The 14,075-nt window shown below is 50.5% G+C and overlaps 1 protein-coding gene across 2 annotated transcripts; it reads right to left on the bottom strand.

Annotated features, from left to right (window-relative positions):
• Positions 1–246: 246 nt before the first annotated feature.
• Positions 247–12,157, bottom strand: LOC124474348 (probable ribonuclease ZC3H12C). Of its 2 annotated transcripts, none has more exons than XM_047030370.1 (6): positions 12,079–12,157; positions 5,217–5,948; positions 4,896–5,035; positions 4,399–4,633; positions 4,109–4,215; positions 247–3,773 (listed from the first exon to the last, which is right to left on the bottom strand). In XM_047030370.1, the coding sequence occupies exons 2-6, from the start codon at positions 5,879–5,881 to the stop codon at positions 2,140–2,142; spliced, it is 2,781 nt and encodes a 926-aa protein (XP_046886326.1). In that variant the 5' UTR covers positions 5,882–5,948; positions 12,079–12,157; the 3' UTR covers positions 247–2,139. The 2 variants fall into 2 exon arrangements, with proteins under 2 accessions (XP_046886326.1, XP_046886327.1); XM_047030371.1 differs by lacking the exon at positions 12,079–12,157 and adding an exon at positions 9,142–9,908.
• Positions 12,158–14,075: the final 1,918 nt, after the last annotated feature.

The raw sequence follows: 14,075 nt of genomic DNA, 5'->3' as shown, positions 1-14,075 counted from the left end.
TTTTAAATTGTTTATTTTAAGTTACAGTTTCATAAATATCGTCTCCTCTCCGCTTGTTAGTCTCAGGAAGATTCTCTTAGTTTCGTTTGGTTAGAAACAGTGCAAATTATACAATAATGGGGGGGGGGCAGCTTCTTCTCCAGGGCGTAAAGTTATTTATTTACGATGACTTAAGAACAATATATAAATGTATCGACCTCCCCGACCTGTTGTTTTTAACTCTTGGGGGGGGGGGGGGGGGGGGGGGTCAAACCCCCCTATAATTCAAATTTAAATTCAAAGTTCAGAATTGTACACTTTGAGACCCCGTGGGAACCCTGTTAGTCATGGGTTGAGAAGCATCTGATTGGTTGTTTTTATTCTACACACATTGTTTACATTACAAAGGCAAATAGGTTAAATATATATATTTTTTGCCAAGTCACAAATTTTACATTGGCACTGTCATATTACTCAAACAAGACATCTACAGGACTCATCTAAGTAAACCATAGAAGTTTGACATGTTTGGCACATAAAAATGAAGGTTGCACCGGCCTTGTACAACGTAATATTCTATTGCCTAGTGAAAGTATTATATGGTTTTAATGGTGTTAGTAGTGATGACTGGATTATGACAACCACTCTTGCACTTATATATTCATTACATCTACTGGACTGTATGCATTAACAAAAATACTTGGGTCAGATCATGCAATAAGAAAGATGATAAAGACAAAAAGAAGAGGATGATACCGTATCAAGCTCATACAACCTGACCAATCAAAACAAAAACGAAGAGCATAAAATACTTCAAAAACAAACGCATGCATAACAGTTTGCTGAACATAGTTCAGAGTATTGGATGTGTCATAAGCACAATGCCATTCACAGGCATTACTTTTGGCCCACGCCTCTGTCCTCCCCGACACACAGTGTCACGGAGCCAGAGAGAAGGCGCTTCTTCAAACAAACGTTTTATTTTATTTTTCGAAACAAACTGCAGATTTTAGACAGCCTTTCCCCTTTGCTGACTTCTCCCCCGATTTGAAGCCAGCTGTGTGACCTAGCCATCCACAGAAGTCAGAATACCTAAACAAAATAGGTAAACCACTCCTAAATGTTTAAAATTATACAATAAAAATATCAACTGTTTCCAAGAACATTGTCGTATCACAGTTGTAAATGCTGTTTTCATAAATAAACATGGCCGTGCGGTGTATACAAACCTCTGTGATAAACTGAATGATACAATTTGCATCAATAAAGAAAGTCATTTTCTCTGTATGCAACGGATTGTACCGGAAACTGCTACAGACAACCTACGCTGACTAAAAGCCAGGCTCATTCAGCGGATGTCTCCCACCCAAGGACGTTTGCCGACGTAACAAAGCAACTACAAATGTCTGGAGACTAGCTATAGAATGCTACATTTGTAATATGTCTGTGAACGTTTACCTTTATGGTACCGGTAATGCTCTTTCTGTAGTGTACCCTTTCATGTAGCAGCTCCCAGTGTTGGCGCAGGGCCAGAAAGAGAGAGGTCCCTTACTAAAACTAAGGTACACATGGCGGAATGACCCAACGAGAGAGTGCACCAGCCCCTACATCTACAACCGTGGCAGCAATCTAACCTCACCTCCAATCAGCCACCTCTACCACACAGCAACACACACAGAACACTGAAAACACAACAGCAATAAATAAGGCCTGTATATGTACACTACAGCTGAGAAACATCTGGGCATATCTTTTTTTTAAGATCTACTAGTACCATGATTTGTCAGTGGAGTTAAAGAAGGTGGGGGGGGTCATTGATTAAAATGATGTAAAAGTGGAGAGAACCTGAGCATGGAAGTCAAATGTGTTAATATTAGCCGTAGGTTATCTAGGAAAGTGCTTTGTTAATCCATTCATATTGTTGCCCGTGCATTACTAAGGTGAAATCTGATATAAAAAAATAAAATAAAAAAGGAAAGCTGAACAAATAAATTAAACTGTTGCCTATGCTTTAGGTAGTTGACACATTATAAACATATGGTGTGTTGAGACAATCACTCTCCTAACCATATTCACCACACCATGTTCTCCAGGTGGTTTTACCATCAACGACGACTTCACTGACTGAAGCCAGCGTCCGTGAGGTGATGTGGCCCGTCGCTAGTAGCCACACTGGGCCTTCTCGGCCAGGATGGCAGCCGCAAGCTGCTGGGGGTCTATGAGGTGGGGGCTCCTGCCCATCACCCTGCCAACCAGCTCTGGGGGGAAGATGTTACACAGGTTGATGTACACCTTCTCCCTGGCCTCGTCCAGCCGGCTGAGGGAGGGGGGATCCTGGTGCACGGGGGGCCGGAGGGGGTGGGGAGAGGGGCGAGGCGAGTGGGACGGGGGGGGCATGTGTGAGGGGTGGGGTAGGTGAGGCGTGTGAGAGGGGAGAGGCGTACTGGAGTGGTAAGGAGGGTAGTGGGGGTGGGCTGGGGGGGCGGGAGGAGGAGGAGGAGGAGGGGGCTGGGCGTATCTCTCCCACCCCCAGGCAGACGTGGAGCCGTGCCAGCTTGACTGACGGCTCTCTGGGAGGCTCTGGCAGCTGGGGGGGTCATACCGGGGGGCAGGGCGTTGGCGGAACTGGGGGTCCCAGCTGGAGAAAGGCTTCTGGTGGTGCGAGAGAGAGGGCGGTTGAGCGAGAGAGGGGGGTTGAGCGAGGGGGTGCTCGTACAAGCGGGAGTCCGACACGCTCTCCACCCGCGTGGAGGCCAGGCAGCGGGCCAGGGGAGACCCAGGAGGGTGGAGGCCGGTCGGGGCCAGGGAGGGGTAGTCTCCCGGGCAGCTGGAGCGGGCCCCCACAGCCTGGTGCTGCAGGTGGGGGGGGAGGGGGTACAGAGGGCGCTTCAGGCAGGGGTCGGGAGGGTCGTCGTGGGTGTAGCTGTGCCCACGCACCAGGCTCTGGTGGTAGCTGTGGAGGGCGGGGCCTGGGGGGTAATCAGGGGGGAGGAGGCGTCGCGGCTCGGCCGGCGGCGCGTTGGGATGAGCGTACAGACGGCTGTGGTGGTGGTGGTGGTGATGATGCTGGTGGTGATGATGGTGGCCACTGTACGGCAGGCCTTCGCCGTCCAATAAGGGATCAAGGCAGGCCGGACACGCCCTCTCGCCGTACGACTCGTAGCCGCTCCCGCAGCTCCCGCCGCTCTCGCTGCCGCAGTCCGACGCCGCCGAGCCCCGGCGCGGGTCCGCGTCGCCGGGGAAACGGCGGTCGGGGCTGTGGCGCGACGCCAGGCCGAGGCCGGAGTAGGCTCGCATCACGGAGTAGTAGCTGAGGTCCGGTGGCTCGGCGCTGGGGTAGAGGTCCGGGTGGGGGGAGGGGGGAACCCGCTGCGGCGTGTCCGCTCTGGGGGGCTGCTCCTGGGGGTAGCAGCCCAGCCCGGAGGGCGGCCCTCCAGGAGCCGGAGAGAGGACCAGGCTCCCGCTACAGCTGCTGCCGGTGCTGCTGCTGCCACACAGGCTGTTCTTGCGGCCCTCGCCCCGGCCTCGGCCCAGCAGCTTGTCCTCGGCCTCGCTGTACGACAGGGCCCTGACGCTGGGGTCCGACTGCCTCTTAGAGGCCCCGGTCTTGGCGCCCGCCGCCCCGTCGGCGCCCACCGGCACGCTGTGGCTCTTCACCAGGCCCTCGCTCTGGCCCTTGCTGGCCGAGGTCGTCTTGGCGCTGGCCCGGAGCTCGTCCGCCACCGAGCGCTGGGGCTGGGCTCCACGTTCTGGGTGGTAGTACTTACACTTGTGGCCGTACGTGCACTTCTTACCTGGAGGGGGGAGGGGGGGAGACAAGAGGGCAGCGGTTAGGACAGAGTTGCTGGGAGGCAGGTTGTCTAACATGACACGGTCAGCCCCTAGTTTTAATAAGAGACTGAATAATTTGATGTTCCCTATATCTGGATACAGTAGTAGAGAGGCTAGGGTGGCTGGGTTGGAGTGGAGGTAGGCTGGAGGTGGGCTGAAGGTGGGCTGGAGGTGGGCTGGGGGTGGGCTGGAGGTGGGCTGGGGGTGGGCTGGAGGTGGGCTGGGCTGGAGGTGGGCTGGAGGTGGGCTGGGCTGGGGGTGGGCTGGAGGTGGGCTGGGGGTGGGCTGGAGGTCTCACCGTAAGGACAGGGCTGCTTCTTATGCTCAGGCATAATGGGTCTCTTCCTGAGGAAGTTCTCCAGGCTGGGGCCGTGACGACCCAGCGGGTCATCAGGGGGCATGAACCTGGGAGAGAGGAGAGGGAAGAGGCGGAGGAGACACACGGAGACAGATATCAGTCTTAACCGACAGAGAACAGAATCAAACTTCAGCCTTTGGCAGAAGAAGGATCCACTGATATTGATAGACAATGATCAACTGTCCAATGATCCTCGGAACACCGAGCAGACTCAGTAAGGACTCCCTCACTTGTCGTTGACGAACGAGTACATGAGCAGGCGCTCGTCGATGAACTTCTTCCACTCGGGCTTCTCGTTGGCCAGGTCTCGGTAGTTGTCGTTGGAGACGATGATGCCGTCCGACTCGTGGGCCAGCTTGACGATGAAGCGGTCGTCGTAGCAGACCACGCGGCGGCCCTGGACGCGGCGCGACGGCGTGAACACCAGGATCTTCTCCTTCTCCAGACGCCGCAGGATCTCCTGGTCTGGGGAGTGGTGGAGAGGGAGAGGGATGAGATGGGGGAGAAAGGGAAAGAGGAGAGAGAGAAAGGAGAGAGAGATAGGAGAAAGAGAAGAGAGTGGGACAGGAAGGAAGAAGAGGCGGGGAGAGAGAAGTTGAGAAAGCGAGGTAGGAAAAGAGAGAAATAGCTGGTGCATGGTTTCATTTCACACACCTTCCACTCTGTGTGTGTGTGTGTGTGAGTGTGTGGGTGTGTGTGTGCAGATTCACAGGGGTGTGGCACTGACCTGTAATAAGTGCATCAGGGCGGGACTGCTCTTTCCTCCATGCGGGCACAAACACGGTGATGTCACGATGACCTCGATCCAGGAACCAATCAACAGCCAGCTGGATCCCATGGCAGGAGAACACCTCCTTATTACCATGGCTACAAGGAGTAAATAGACAGCTGTTAGAAAGATCCAGAACAATATAAGGGATCTTTGGAAATCAACGGAGTGCATTCCCAACTATCACAACTATATACATTGTTACATTGTTACATACATTGTACACAAACTACAAAATCGTTTTTACATGTAGTCTGAGTCAGCGTTTGGTTGTTTTACCTCATGGCCACGTTGCTGCCATCGAGAACAACAGGCCTCAGGTTGTCTTTGTCCCCCAGGGGGTCTGCAGGACAGGGGGACTCGGCCCCCCGGGCCTCCAGCGACTCGGACAGGCCACAGGTGGAGGAGGAGGTGGAGGAGCAGGAGGAGCTGGGTTTGGAGGCTGCAGGCTGTTCGCTGTCTGGCTTGCTGCCCAGTTTGACCAGCTCGCCCAGTATGTCGTTGATGAGCGTGCCCGGGCCCAGCTTGGTGAGAACCAGGCGGACTGTGTCCTCGGCGTAGCCCAGCTTCAAAGCAAACTCCAGCTTGGTCTGGTAATCCTTCAGCCCAGCCCCTGGCTGCTCCGGGGGGGGCTCCGGGGGCCCCTCACACCCCAGGTCCACACAGGAGGCCCGGCAGAGAGGCTGGTGAGGGTTGGTGGTGCTGGGCGCTGCCGGGGCTGGGTCGGGCTCGCTGTCAGAGCCAGCACTCTCCTCCACCTCCCCAGACGGAGTGGAGCTACCACTGGAGCCACCACCCTCCTCCTCCTCCTCTCCTTTCTCCATAGTGGGCCCTGCCTCCACGCCAGCCTGACGGTTGGCCCCTTCTACGTGGAGGTACTCCAAATCCAGCCCCAGGTCAAGGATGCGGCCTGCTCCATCCTCCACATGGTCCTTTAGGCCCATGTAACTGTCCCGCACATCCAGCTCGGGGCTGACTTCACCCCTCTCACACCGCCCGTGTCATGGCTGCCTGGAGGGAGTCAAGGTATTTGAGTTCCATATTTCCAGAATATATTTGAATTGCATACACACACATATGCATTACCTAAGAGGTTTATTCAAATATCACTTTCAAAGGGCTGTTAACAAGAATTGTTTACATCACGTGTAAACTTTGTGCTGTCAGAAGTCTTGCTGGTGTGAGTATCTGCCTTTTCACATACTTCTGTTGTCCTCGGGAAAATGTTTTCACTTGGGAAGCCCAAGCCTAACGTTGTTAACTGAATGGATGACCGGCAGGACACAGATTGGCTGAGACAAAAGAGAGGCCAATCCCGGGGTCTGTGGGGGGCGGGGGGTGGGTCTGTCCTAATTAACGGACTCCCGCTCTTTCAGTTAGCCACGGCGTGCTCCCACCCAGCCGGCCGGGCCACGCCTGCCCAGCACATCACGCTAGAGCAACAGAGGACGCCCTGTTGGAACACATTCAGCCGTTATCTGTGGGGCTGTTTCCAGAACCCCCCCCCCACCCCTCTCTCTCCAGGACCATATGGTTACTCCCAGGGGGGGCAGAGTCACTCCTTAAACCATGGAATAATTCACCAGAGACTGTGGACGTTTCACCCCGTGATCAACGAAGCCTTATTCCCCTTGGTCAATTCCATTTGAGCCTCAATCCTCACGTACAGTCACCCAAGCTTGCCTTGTGTAAAATACAAGTTTCTGAAGGCAACTGACACGTTACAAGGTGAACCAAGCGCTGTGCTAGCCTGAAGGCCTGCGAACCCCGCTCGCTGCTAATCGCCAATGAAATCAAATCCCTTTAAAGGTGCAACGGAGGGGGGTTCGGTGGGGCTGACGGCGCATTGTATGAAAAAGGGCTGCCTAGCAACATGGCCCACTGTTGCTAAGCTGCAGCTGCCGAAGCACTCCCCCTAAAAATGCCAAGACAGACGACCCCCGCTCCTGCACAAAGGAAGGCCGCGGGGAGGGGGGGGGGGGGGAAAGTGTGCCTTGCTGTGAGGCCCCCCAACAATGAAAGTAGCAGAGCAGTTTCTTTTGTTGGTGCTTCAGAAGCTCCGCCTCCCCTTCTCCTCACACTCTCTCGCAGACACACGGGAGAGATCCGTCATGTACACACACTAACACATATAGACCCAAACACCAAGGCTAGCTCACTCCCTCCCCCTGCTTGTCATCCACCTCGACTGTAAGCTGGGAGTTGTGCTCTCTCTCCAGCGACTATGGCTGTGGTGGCGACCTTTCCTAGCTGGTCTTTCCTAGCTGGCCTTTCCTAGCTGGTCTTTCCTAGCTGGTCTTTCCTAGCTGGCCTTTTTCTAGCTGGTCTTTCCTAGCTGGTCTTTCCTAGCTGGCCTTTCCTAGCTGGTCTTTCCTAGCTGGCCTTTCCTAGCTGGCCTTTCCTAGCTAGTCTTTCCTAGCTGGTCTTTCCTAGTTGGTCTTTCCTAGCTGGCCTTTCCTAGCTGGCCTTTCCTAGCTGGCCTTTTCCAAGCTGGCCTTTGCTAGCTAGTCTTTCCTAGCTAGTCTTTCCTAGCTAGTCTTTCCTAGCTGGTCTTTCCTAGCTAGTCTTTCCTAGCTGACCTTTGCTAGCTGGTCTTTCCTTGCTAGCCTTTCCTAGCTGGTCTTTCCTAGCTGGTCTTTCCTAGCTGGCCTTTCGTAGCACAGGGTGAGTCACAGTTTCTGGAGGAGTGGTGTGCTACCTCTACCAGTCCTTGGGGAAACTATGTCTTATCAAGGACAAAACCCAATATTAGCATCCAATTCACTCAGTTGGAACGCCTACAGGCGCATGGCCAGTTTAGCCAGCAGCTGTGTTGGGAGGGTTTTCCAAGTCAGGAGCATCCTGAGTGAGCAACCTCACCCCAGGAAATGTGTCTACTAGTAAGTCAAGTACAGGAAATACCGGGCTCTGTGCAAACCGAATCGCTAGCTCAAGCGATCCTTATCATCGTTATCAGACGTCATCATCAACAAGCCTCAGGCCAGGGCTGCATCCTGTCGTCCGCACAGACAAGGCCTTCTGTGCTCCTCCACTGGGCTGCTGTGAGTCACACGGCCCTCCTCCTCAGAGAGCTGCTTCCCGAGAGCTCGTGTTCCATTTGCCAGCATCTTTCAAACCCGCTCACCCCCAGCCGGTCCACAGGGACGGACGGTGGTTTGCATTGATGCGGGCGTCGTTGAATATGTAACGCTGGGCGGCAGGTCTGGGTGGGTGGAGGGAGGGAGGGGGAAGTGGGGGGTGGAGAGGAGGTCTGTCTGCCATGCAGCGTGTCGCACAATAGAGGGGGTCGGCCCAGCCGAGAGCGGGGAGTTAGGTGGAGGAGAGGGGGAGGGGGGAGGGGGGGCTCTGGTCTCTCCTGCCGTCAGGGTAACAGATGTCTCCTGAGCTGGGTGGAGCAACCGGTGTCCTCCCTCTTCCACGGGGCTCAGTCGACGCAGCCAGGCTGCGGACGTCCCGCCTGCTAGCCTCACGTGACCCACAAAACAAGAGAGCTTCTTTTTTTCAAAAACCTGTAACAGAGTCCGTCCCCCGCCCGCCCGTCCAACCCCCCCTCTCTCCTCTCTTCAGCCACATCTTGTATCCTACACACTCCACATGCTGGAAACTTCCAGAATTGTCAGAAATAATGTTTAATCTTCTGATGTTCTAAAGATACGAAATAGACAGCATTTTATTGAAGCCAACATTTAAATTTAAATACATTATAAAAAGTAACGTCAAAACTGAATTTTGGGGGATTGGTTTCTTGATCCGGGCTTGTTTTGTCTAGTTCCTTACTTTGCTCAATAAATTCCACAAATGACACATTTCCACAACATAGCTCACAGGACTGAACATTTTGAGAAACATCACTCTCTCAAGCTGGAACAGCGCGAGAACGTGTCTCGTTAGCTTGTCACAAGGGGTCAGATGAGCTCCTCTGCAGGTTCAGGTGGTCTAACTGACCTTTCAGCCCGGACACCTTCCACAAGCTGAACCTGTTTGTTGACACCACCCACACCGCCCACACGAACACTTTACACATGATCTCATTTTAACTACGGTCTACTTCTGTACACAAACCGCAGTTTATGGTGACTACACAATTTGTTGTGGTTTTTTTGCCCAAGAACTAGGGCAATCCTTAGCCAGGGAAAAACCAAGGAAGACAGAGAGGCCAATCCAAAATGAAGACAACAGCTGTGCAGTCAGTATCTCTACTTACCTCTTACTCCTGGGAATGACCAATGACAGTGAAAAGCCTGACAGAGTGAAAGTGCCCTTAGGGATGGAACTTGTCTCATAACAGCATAACAAAATCCATTGGCAGTTCTGCATGTATTCCTGCTTTATAGCAACATCAGCGTCACAGTTCTTCAGAGTGTGATCACCAAAACCGTCTCCCAGGAATAGTGTTGACTGTGAGGCACGTAAAAGGAATGTCTCAGGGTGGTAAAAGCCTTCACTCTCTCGGGTAGTTTGTCTCTGAGTCAGACTGATAGGACAATGAGTGGTTTAACAGATGGAGCGACAATGTCTGCCATTCCCTTCTCCCAGAGTGGCTGTCTGTCGGCCAATAGGAACGAGGTGACCTCACAATGAGATGGAAAAGGAAGAAAAAAAAAATGCGGGCGGGCAGATGCATGCAAAACCCAGTATCCTTAAGGCACGCTTAAACACACACACACACACACACACAAACACAAAGGTTTTCCCCAGCATGGCCAATGAATCAACGAGGGGTGTGTGGACAACAATACAGCCACACAAAGGGAGCCGTGCGGGCAGCTGCAACGTGAGGCCAGGCTGGCTGGCCACGCAGGCCTGCAAGTGGGGGAACACCTGGCTAGTTGGGGGATCGCGGTCACTCTGGTGCCTTTGTTTCAGGCTGGGGGGGGGTCAACCCGAAAGAATGGGCCAAATGATGTTAAAAGCGGTACATGTCTTTTAGAGCACACGTTGAGGGCAAGAGGAAAGACGAGAATGCAGGCCGGGTGAAAGGGGATCGGGTGAGTGTGTGTGTGTGTGTGTGTGTGGGGGGGGGGGGGGGGGGGGGGGGTGAGGCCCATCAAAAGTTTTATGTCCAAATGAGTATGCTAAGGAGGGCATCTTCATTGTTGGCGGCACACTTGGGGCAAAATGACTCGGAAGTACGAGGATTAAACTCCGATGCTTCATGCCAGACAAAGGCAGAACGGAACTGCTTCATCATTGCTACTCTTAATAGGAGGACTGGTCCCTCCCCTTTCCAACTAGACAGTAGACCTGAGAACAGGGTTTAAGCGACACTTTTTTTTTGGTATCCTTCCTACCTATTAATGCAAGACTGTCAAAGTAAGATAGGTGCATCTGCGCACAGACACAAAAGACCAATAGGTGGCCCAGAGGGAGTGAAAGGGTATTCCAAGTCGAGAACATAACGCTAACCTTACAACACGTCGCTCCATAAACAAAGAGACCAGGAGTGGAGCTGCAAACTTTGGGGCCACAAACGGAACGCAGACCAACCGTCGTGTAGACGGCACTTAGGCTAACCTGACCGTTGGCTAACGGAAGCACTGATACTCTCCAGACCAGCAGCCTGGGGACCATCTGCTGCCAGACAGGTGTGTCTACGGCAACGGTGCAAAGCTGCCTCACCAATACCCTAGGGACGTGTTCACTACAGACTGAGTTCGTTCGGAGTTTAATCTATTTTACCTATAGCCTAATGCTTCACTGAAACTATACAAGGAGCCACACATGATCGACAGTGACCAAAGATGAGAATAGGTTTAAAGTAATAAAACTTGTCGAAAAGAAGCATGGTTATCTAAAGAGGCAGAAGGCCACCTTATGGTCATTGTGCTCTCTGACCTCTTGTTTACCCCTAGTTTACACAGCTATTCATCTCCAAGAGACCACCTCACCACCCTGCCCCTCACCCAATACTTAAGAACAGTGGTTCCCAACCCTGGTTCTCAGGAAACACCTGTCCTGCATGTTTTAGATGTTTCCCTGCTCCCACACACCTGATTCTAATTAATGGGTCGTTATCCAGCTCTGCAGAAGCCTACCTATGACCATTCATTTGAATCAGGTGTGTTGGAGCAGGGAAACATCTAAAACAGGCAGGACATGTGTTCTGTGAGGACCAGGGTTGGGAACCACTGCTTTAGAAGATAAAGAGTCCAACATATAGTCTAGAATGGTTCATCTGACAGATAATCATTATCAGACAAATGTTTTGAGATCCCCAAACAGGTAGCTAGGGCACTGAGACACATTTCACCGGTCAATGGTGAACCCGATTAAGCCCTGAATCAGATTAAATCTTAGATCTATAAAATCTATAAACCTTTCTCGCATTCTCTTTCTCAGAGGAAGCCATACCGTGCGGGAGCAGCAGGACTCATCGAACACGGCATTGCACAGGACAATGTGTGGTCCCTTTGAGTCCAGGCAAAAGAAAGAGAGAGTCTCATGGGAATGGACTGGCGGGTGGACCAGGCCTAGACTAATACTCTGTCCAACTGAGTGCTTGGGGTTCCTGAGAAAGTTCTGTTCAACTTCTGAAAACGCGAGAGGAAAACAGTGACCAACGTGCAACGCCTACTCAACTGATATAACAGGTATAGAGTAGGTGCAGTTATTAGTGACAACGGTAAATATAGTATTGTAGGCCTACATTATACCCCACAAATGTATTTTTAATTGTATGATTCAATTAGCAATTTAGCTTTGGTGAAGCAATTACGCAGGTGACAGAATGTTTAACCTCCCTGGCTAGTGGCTACCAGTACGGTGATGTTCGATAGCTATATGCACCAGCCATCTGCCTATTAGTACAACCTAAAACGACACATGGCATTCAAGTTTATAACCAGCCCGTGTAAACTACTGTACATAATAGAAATGTGCCTTTGGCGTTTTTTTTAAATCTAGCCAAGTACAGCAGCCTGAATAAAGAAGCTTTTAAGATTTAGCTAGCAAAATGTATGGGCATTCATTGGTTTGATGGAAGCGCTCATTTCTGGGACTTGAACGTGCCAGTACTTAACAATAGCATCACAGTAGAACCCAATGTGAAAACAATTAATAACTTCCTTAATAGCTACAAACATTGAATGAAGGACAATTACTCTCACTATGTTTGCAATATGAGCATCGCTATAGTACTTACATTCTCCTTGTTATCATCATTATGCCACACCATATGCTAGCAAGCGCTAGCCCCCAAAAAATCAACATCCGGCCGGACCTAACAGCATCACGGTGTTTAAAGTTTGTAGTAAAGCGATATCTAGTGGTGGAAGACAGATATCACACTTCAAGGGCGGTGCAATATTTTTTCTTTAGAAAGTATTGTAAAAAATCTTTAATTGACTAGCAGAAAACAGGGGCGAATATAGGTTCCCAATTTTGGGGGGGCTAAGCCCCTAGATAAAACCTATAATTTTTCCTGTGACCCAGCCAAACTAGGGGGGTCTGGGTGCATGTTCCCCCCGAAGACATATTTGAAAATATCCTTTTAAATAGTGTCTTCTAGTGGTTTTTCGGAAGAGAAATTAGCATGTTTAGATTTAAAATATGAAAGAAAAAGGGGCTGATGAAACTTTTGGGGGGGGGCTCCAGCCCCTAGATACGGGCTAGATACACCCGTGGCAGAAAAACTCATATCTAATGGAACACAACCTTAATTATATATAATTCTACATTCACTATGAACAAAGTAAATGAGCTAAAAGAAAGCACACTGCACAAGTTGGTAAATTACTTCAAGATTTTATTCAATGGAAAAAAGACTTCAGGAAAATACAAGAATTCCCATAATACACAGAGAGGACATAAATTAGAGTAGCACGGTAGAAACACCTGAAGGAAAACATGTCACCTGGCACCTAGGCAGCTGAGAACATTATGAGAACGTTACCACACAGCCAGGGCACAGTGTGTAATCCACTGTGGATAATCAGTGACTCACACTGAATTGTGTTTAGATTGAAACGTGAGCAAATGTCAAGGATTATTCCTGTACTTAAACCTTGAAATGATAATACAAAAGGGATAATACAAAATACAAAAGGGAAAGTTGCCCTCAAATGAACCATAAATATTAATATCGATGCACGTTGGTTTAACAAAACATTGCTTCTGTAAACATTTTCAACATAAAGGTGTGCATTACAATTATTTATTTTTTTAAACCACGGCAGTCTCAATTATAAGGGTTACACAAAAAGTACAGAAACAAAAACTAAAAACCTAAATCTTGAAGTTAGAAATGTTTTGTTGGTGCAGGCTGTAGTGGTTTTGTAACACTGTTCAATAAAATGTGTGACATTTTACCATCATGTCATGGCCTGCCGTCACCAGGCTGGAGAGTGTAAACCCATCCAGTCTGTTCTGACAGCACTCTACTCATAAGGTCGTCACACTTTAGGCCCGGCTCCATCTGAATGACCAGAAGTCCACTGAAAAAGGCTCAGAGGAAAACTACAGACACCCTCGTTCTGAGTTGTGACTCGCATCGCAATAGGCATTAGTCCACACACACACACACACTTTATAAGAGAGGTCTGTCAATGCCACGACTTCTCAGGGTTGAGGTGTTCTACTCCTAAGACACAGCCAGACCGGACCAGAGTTGTGGTCCATAAACAAAGACCAGCTGGAGGAAGAGATGATTCATGAGGTGTCTGCTTGAGCCCGTGGGTCTGTATCACACCGGTGACCATGGACACACTAGACCAAAACAATAACTATGAAGTGAGGAGGTGAAGATACCCGACTATGGCAGGTTATGTCAGCATTGAGGAATCCAACAAAGAATCACACAGCTATTGTATATCAAAGTGCCCCTATGTGGGGACCATGCTTCATCAGAGTTGAGTCTTCAGACCCTACAGAGGGCTATTTAAAAACTGGGGTTCATTTCAGTTTGTGACCAAGTCTAAGGCAACCGCATAGTCACCTGTAGTTAGTTACACTGGAGTTCAGCGCCACACATTCCGTGGCTGCATTCTACATGGATGTTACACATCTTGCACACTTGATGGCACAGGATCAAAATGAAATGGAGTTTAAATCTCCCTCTGAACAGAGAGACAACCCATTGACATTCTGAATTCAGTGGAGGGACCCTTTAAAAGAAGTGGAAATCAAACCAGTGGTTGCAGA

This window comes from Hypomesus transpacificus, chromosome 12 (assembly GCF_021917145.1).
Source record: "Hypomesus transpacificus isolate Combined female chromosome 12, fHypTra1, whole genome shotgun sequence".
Taxonomy (NCBI): Eukaryota; Metazoa; Chordata; class Actinopteri; order Osmeriformes; family Osmeridae; genus Hypomesus; species Hypomesus transpacificus.
Note: the sequence above shows the minus strand (reverse complement) of the source record. Positions and strands in the feature narration are given on the sequence as shown.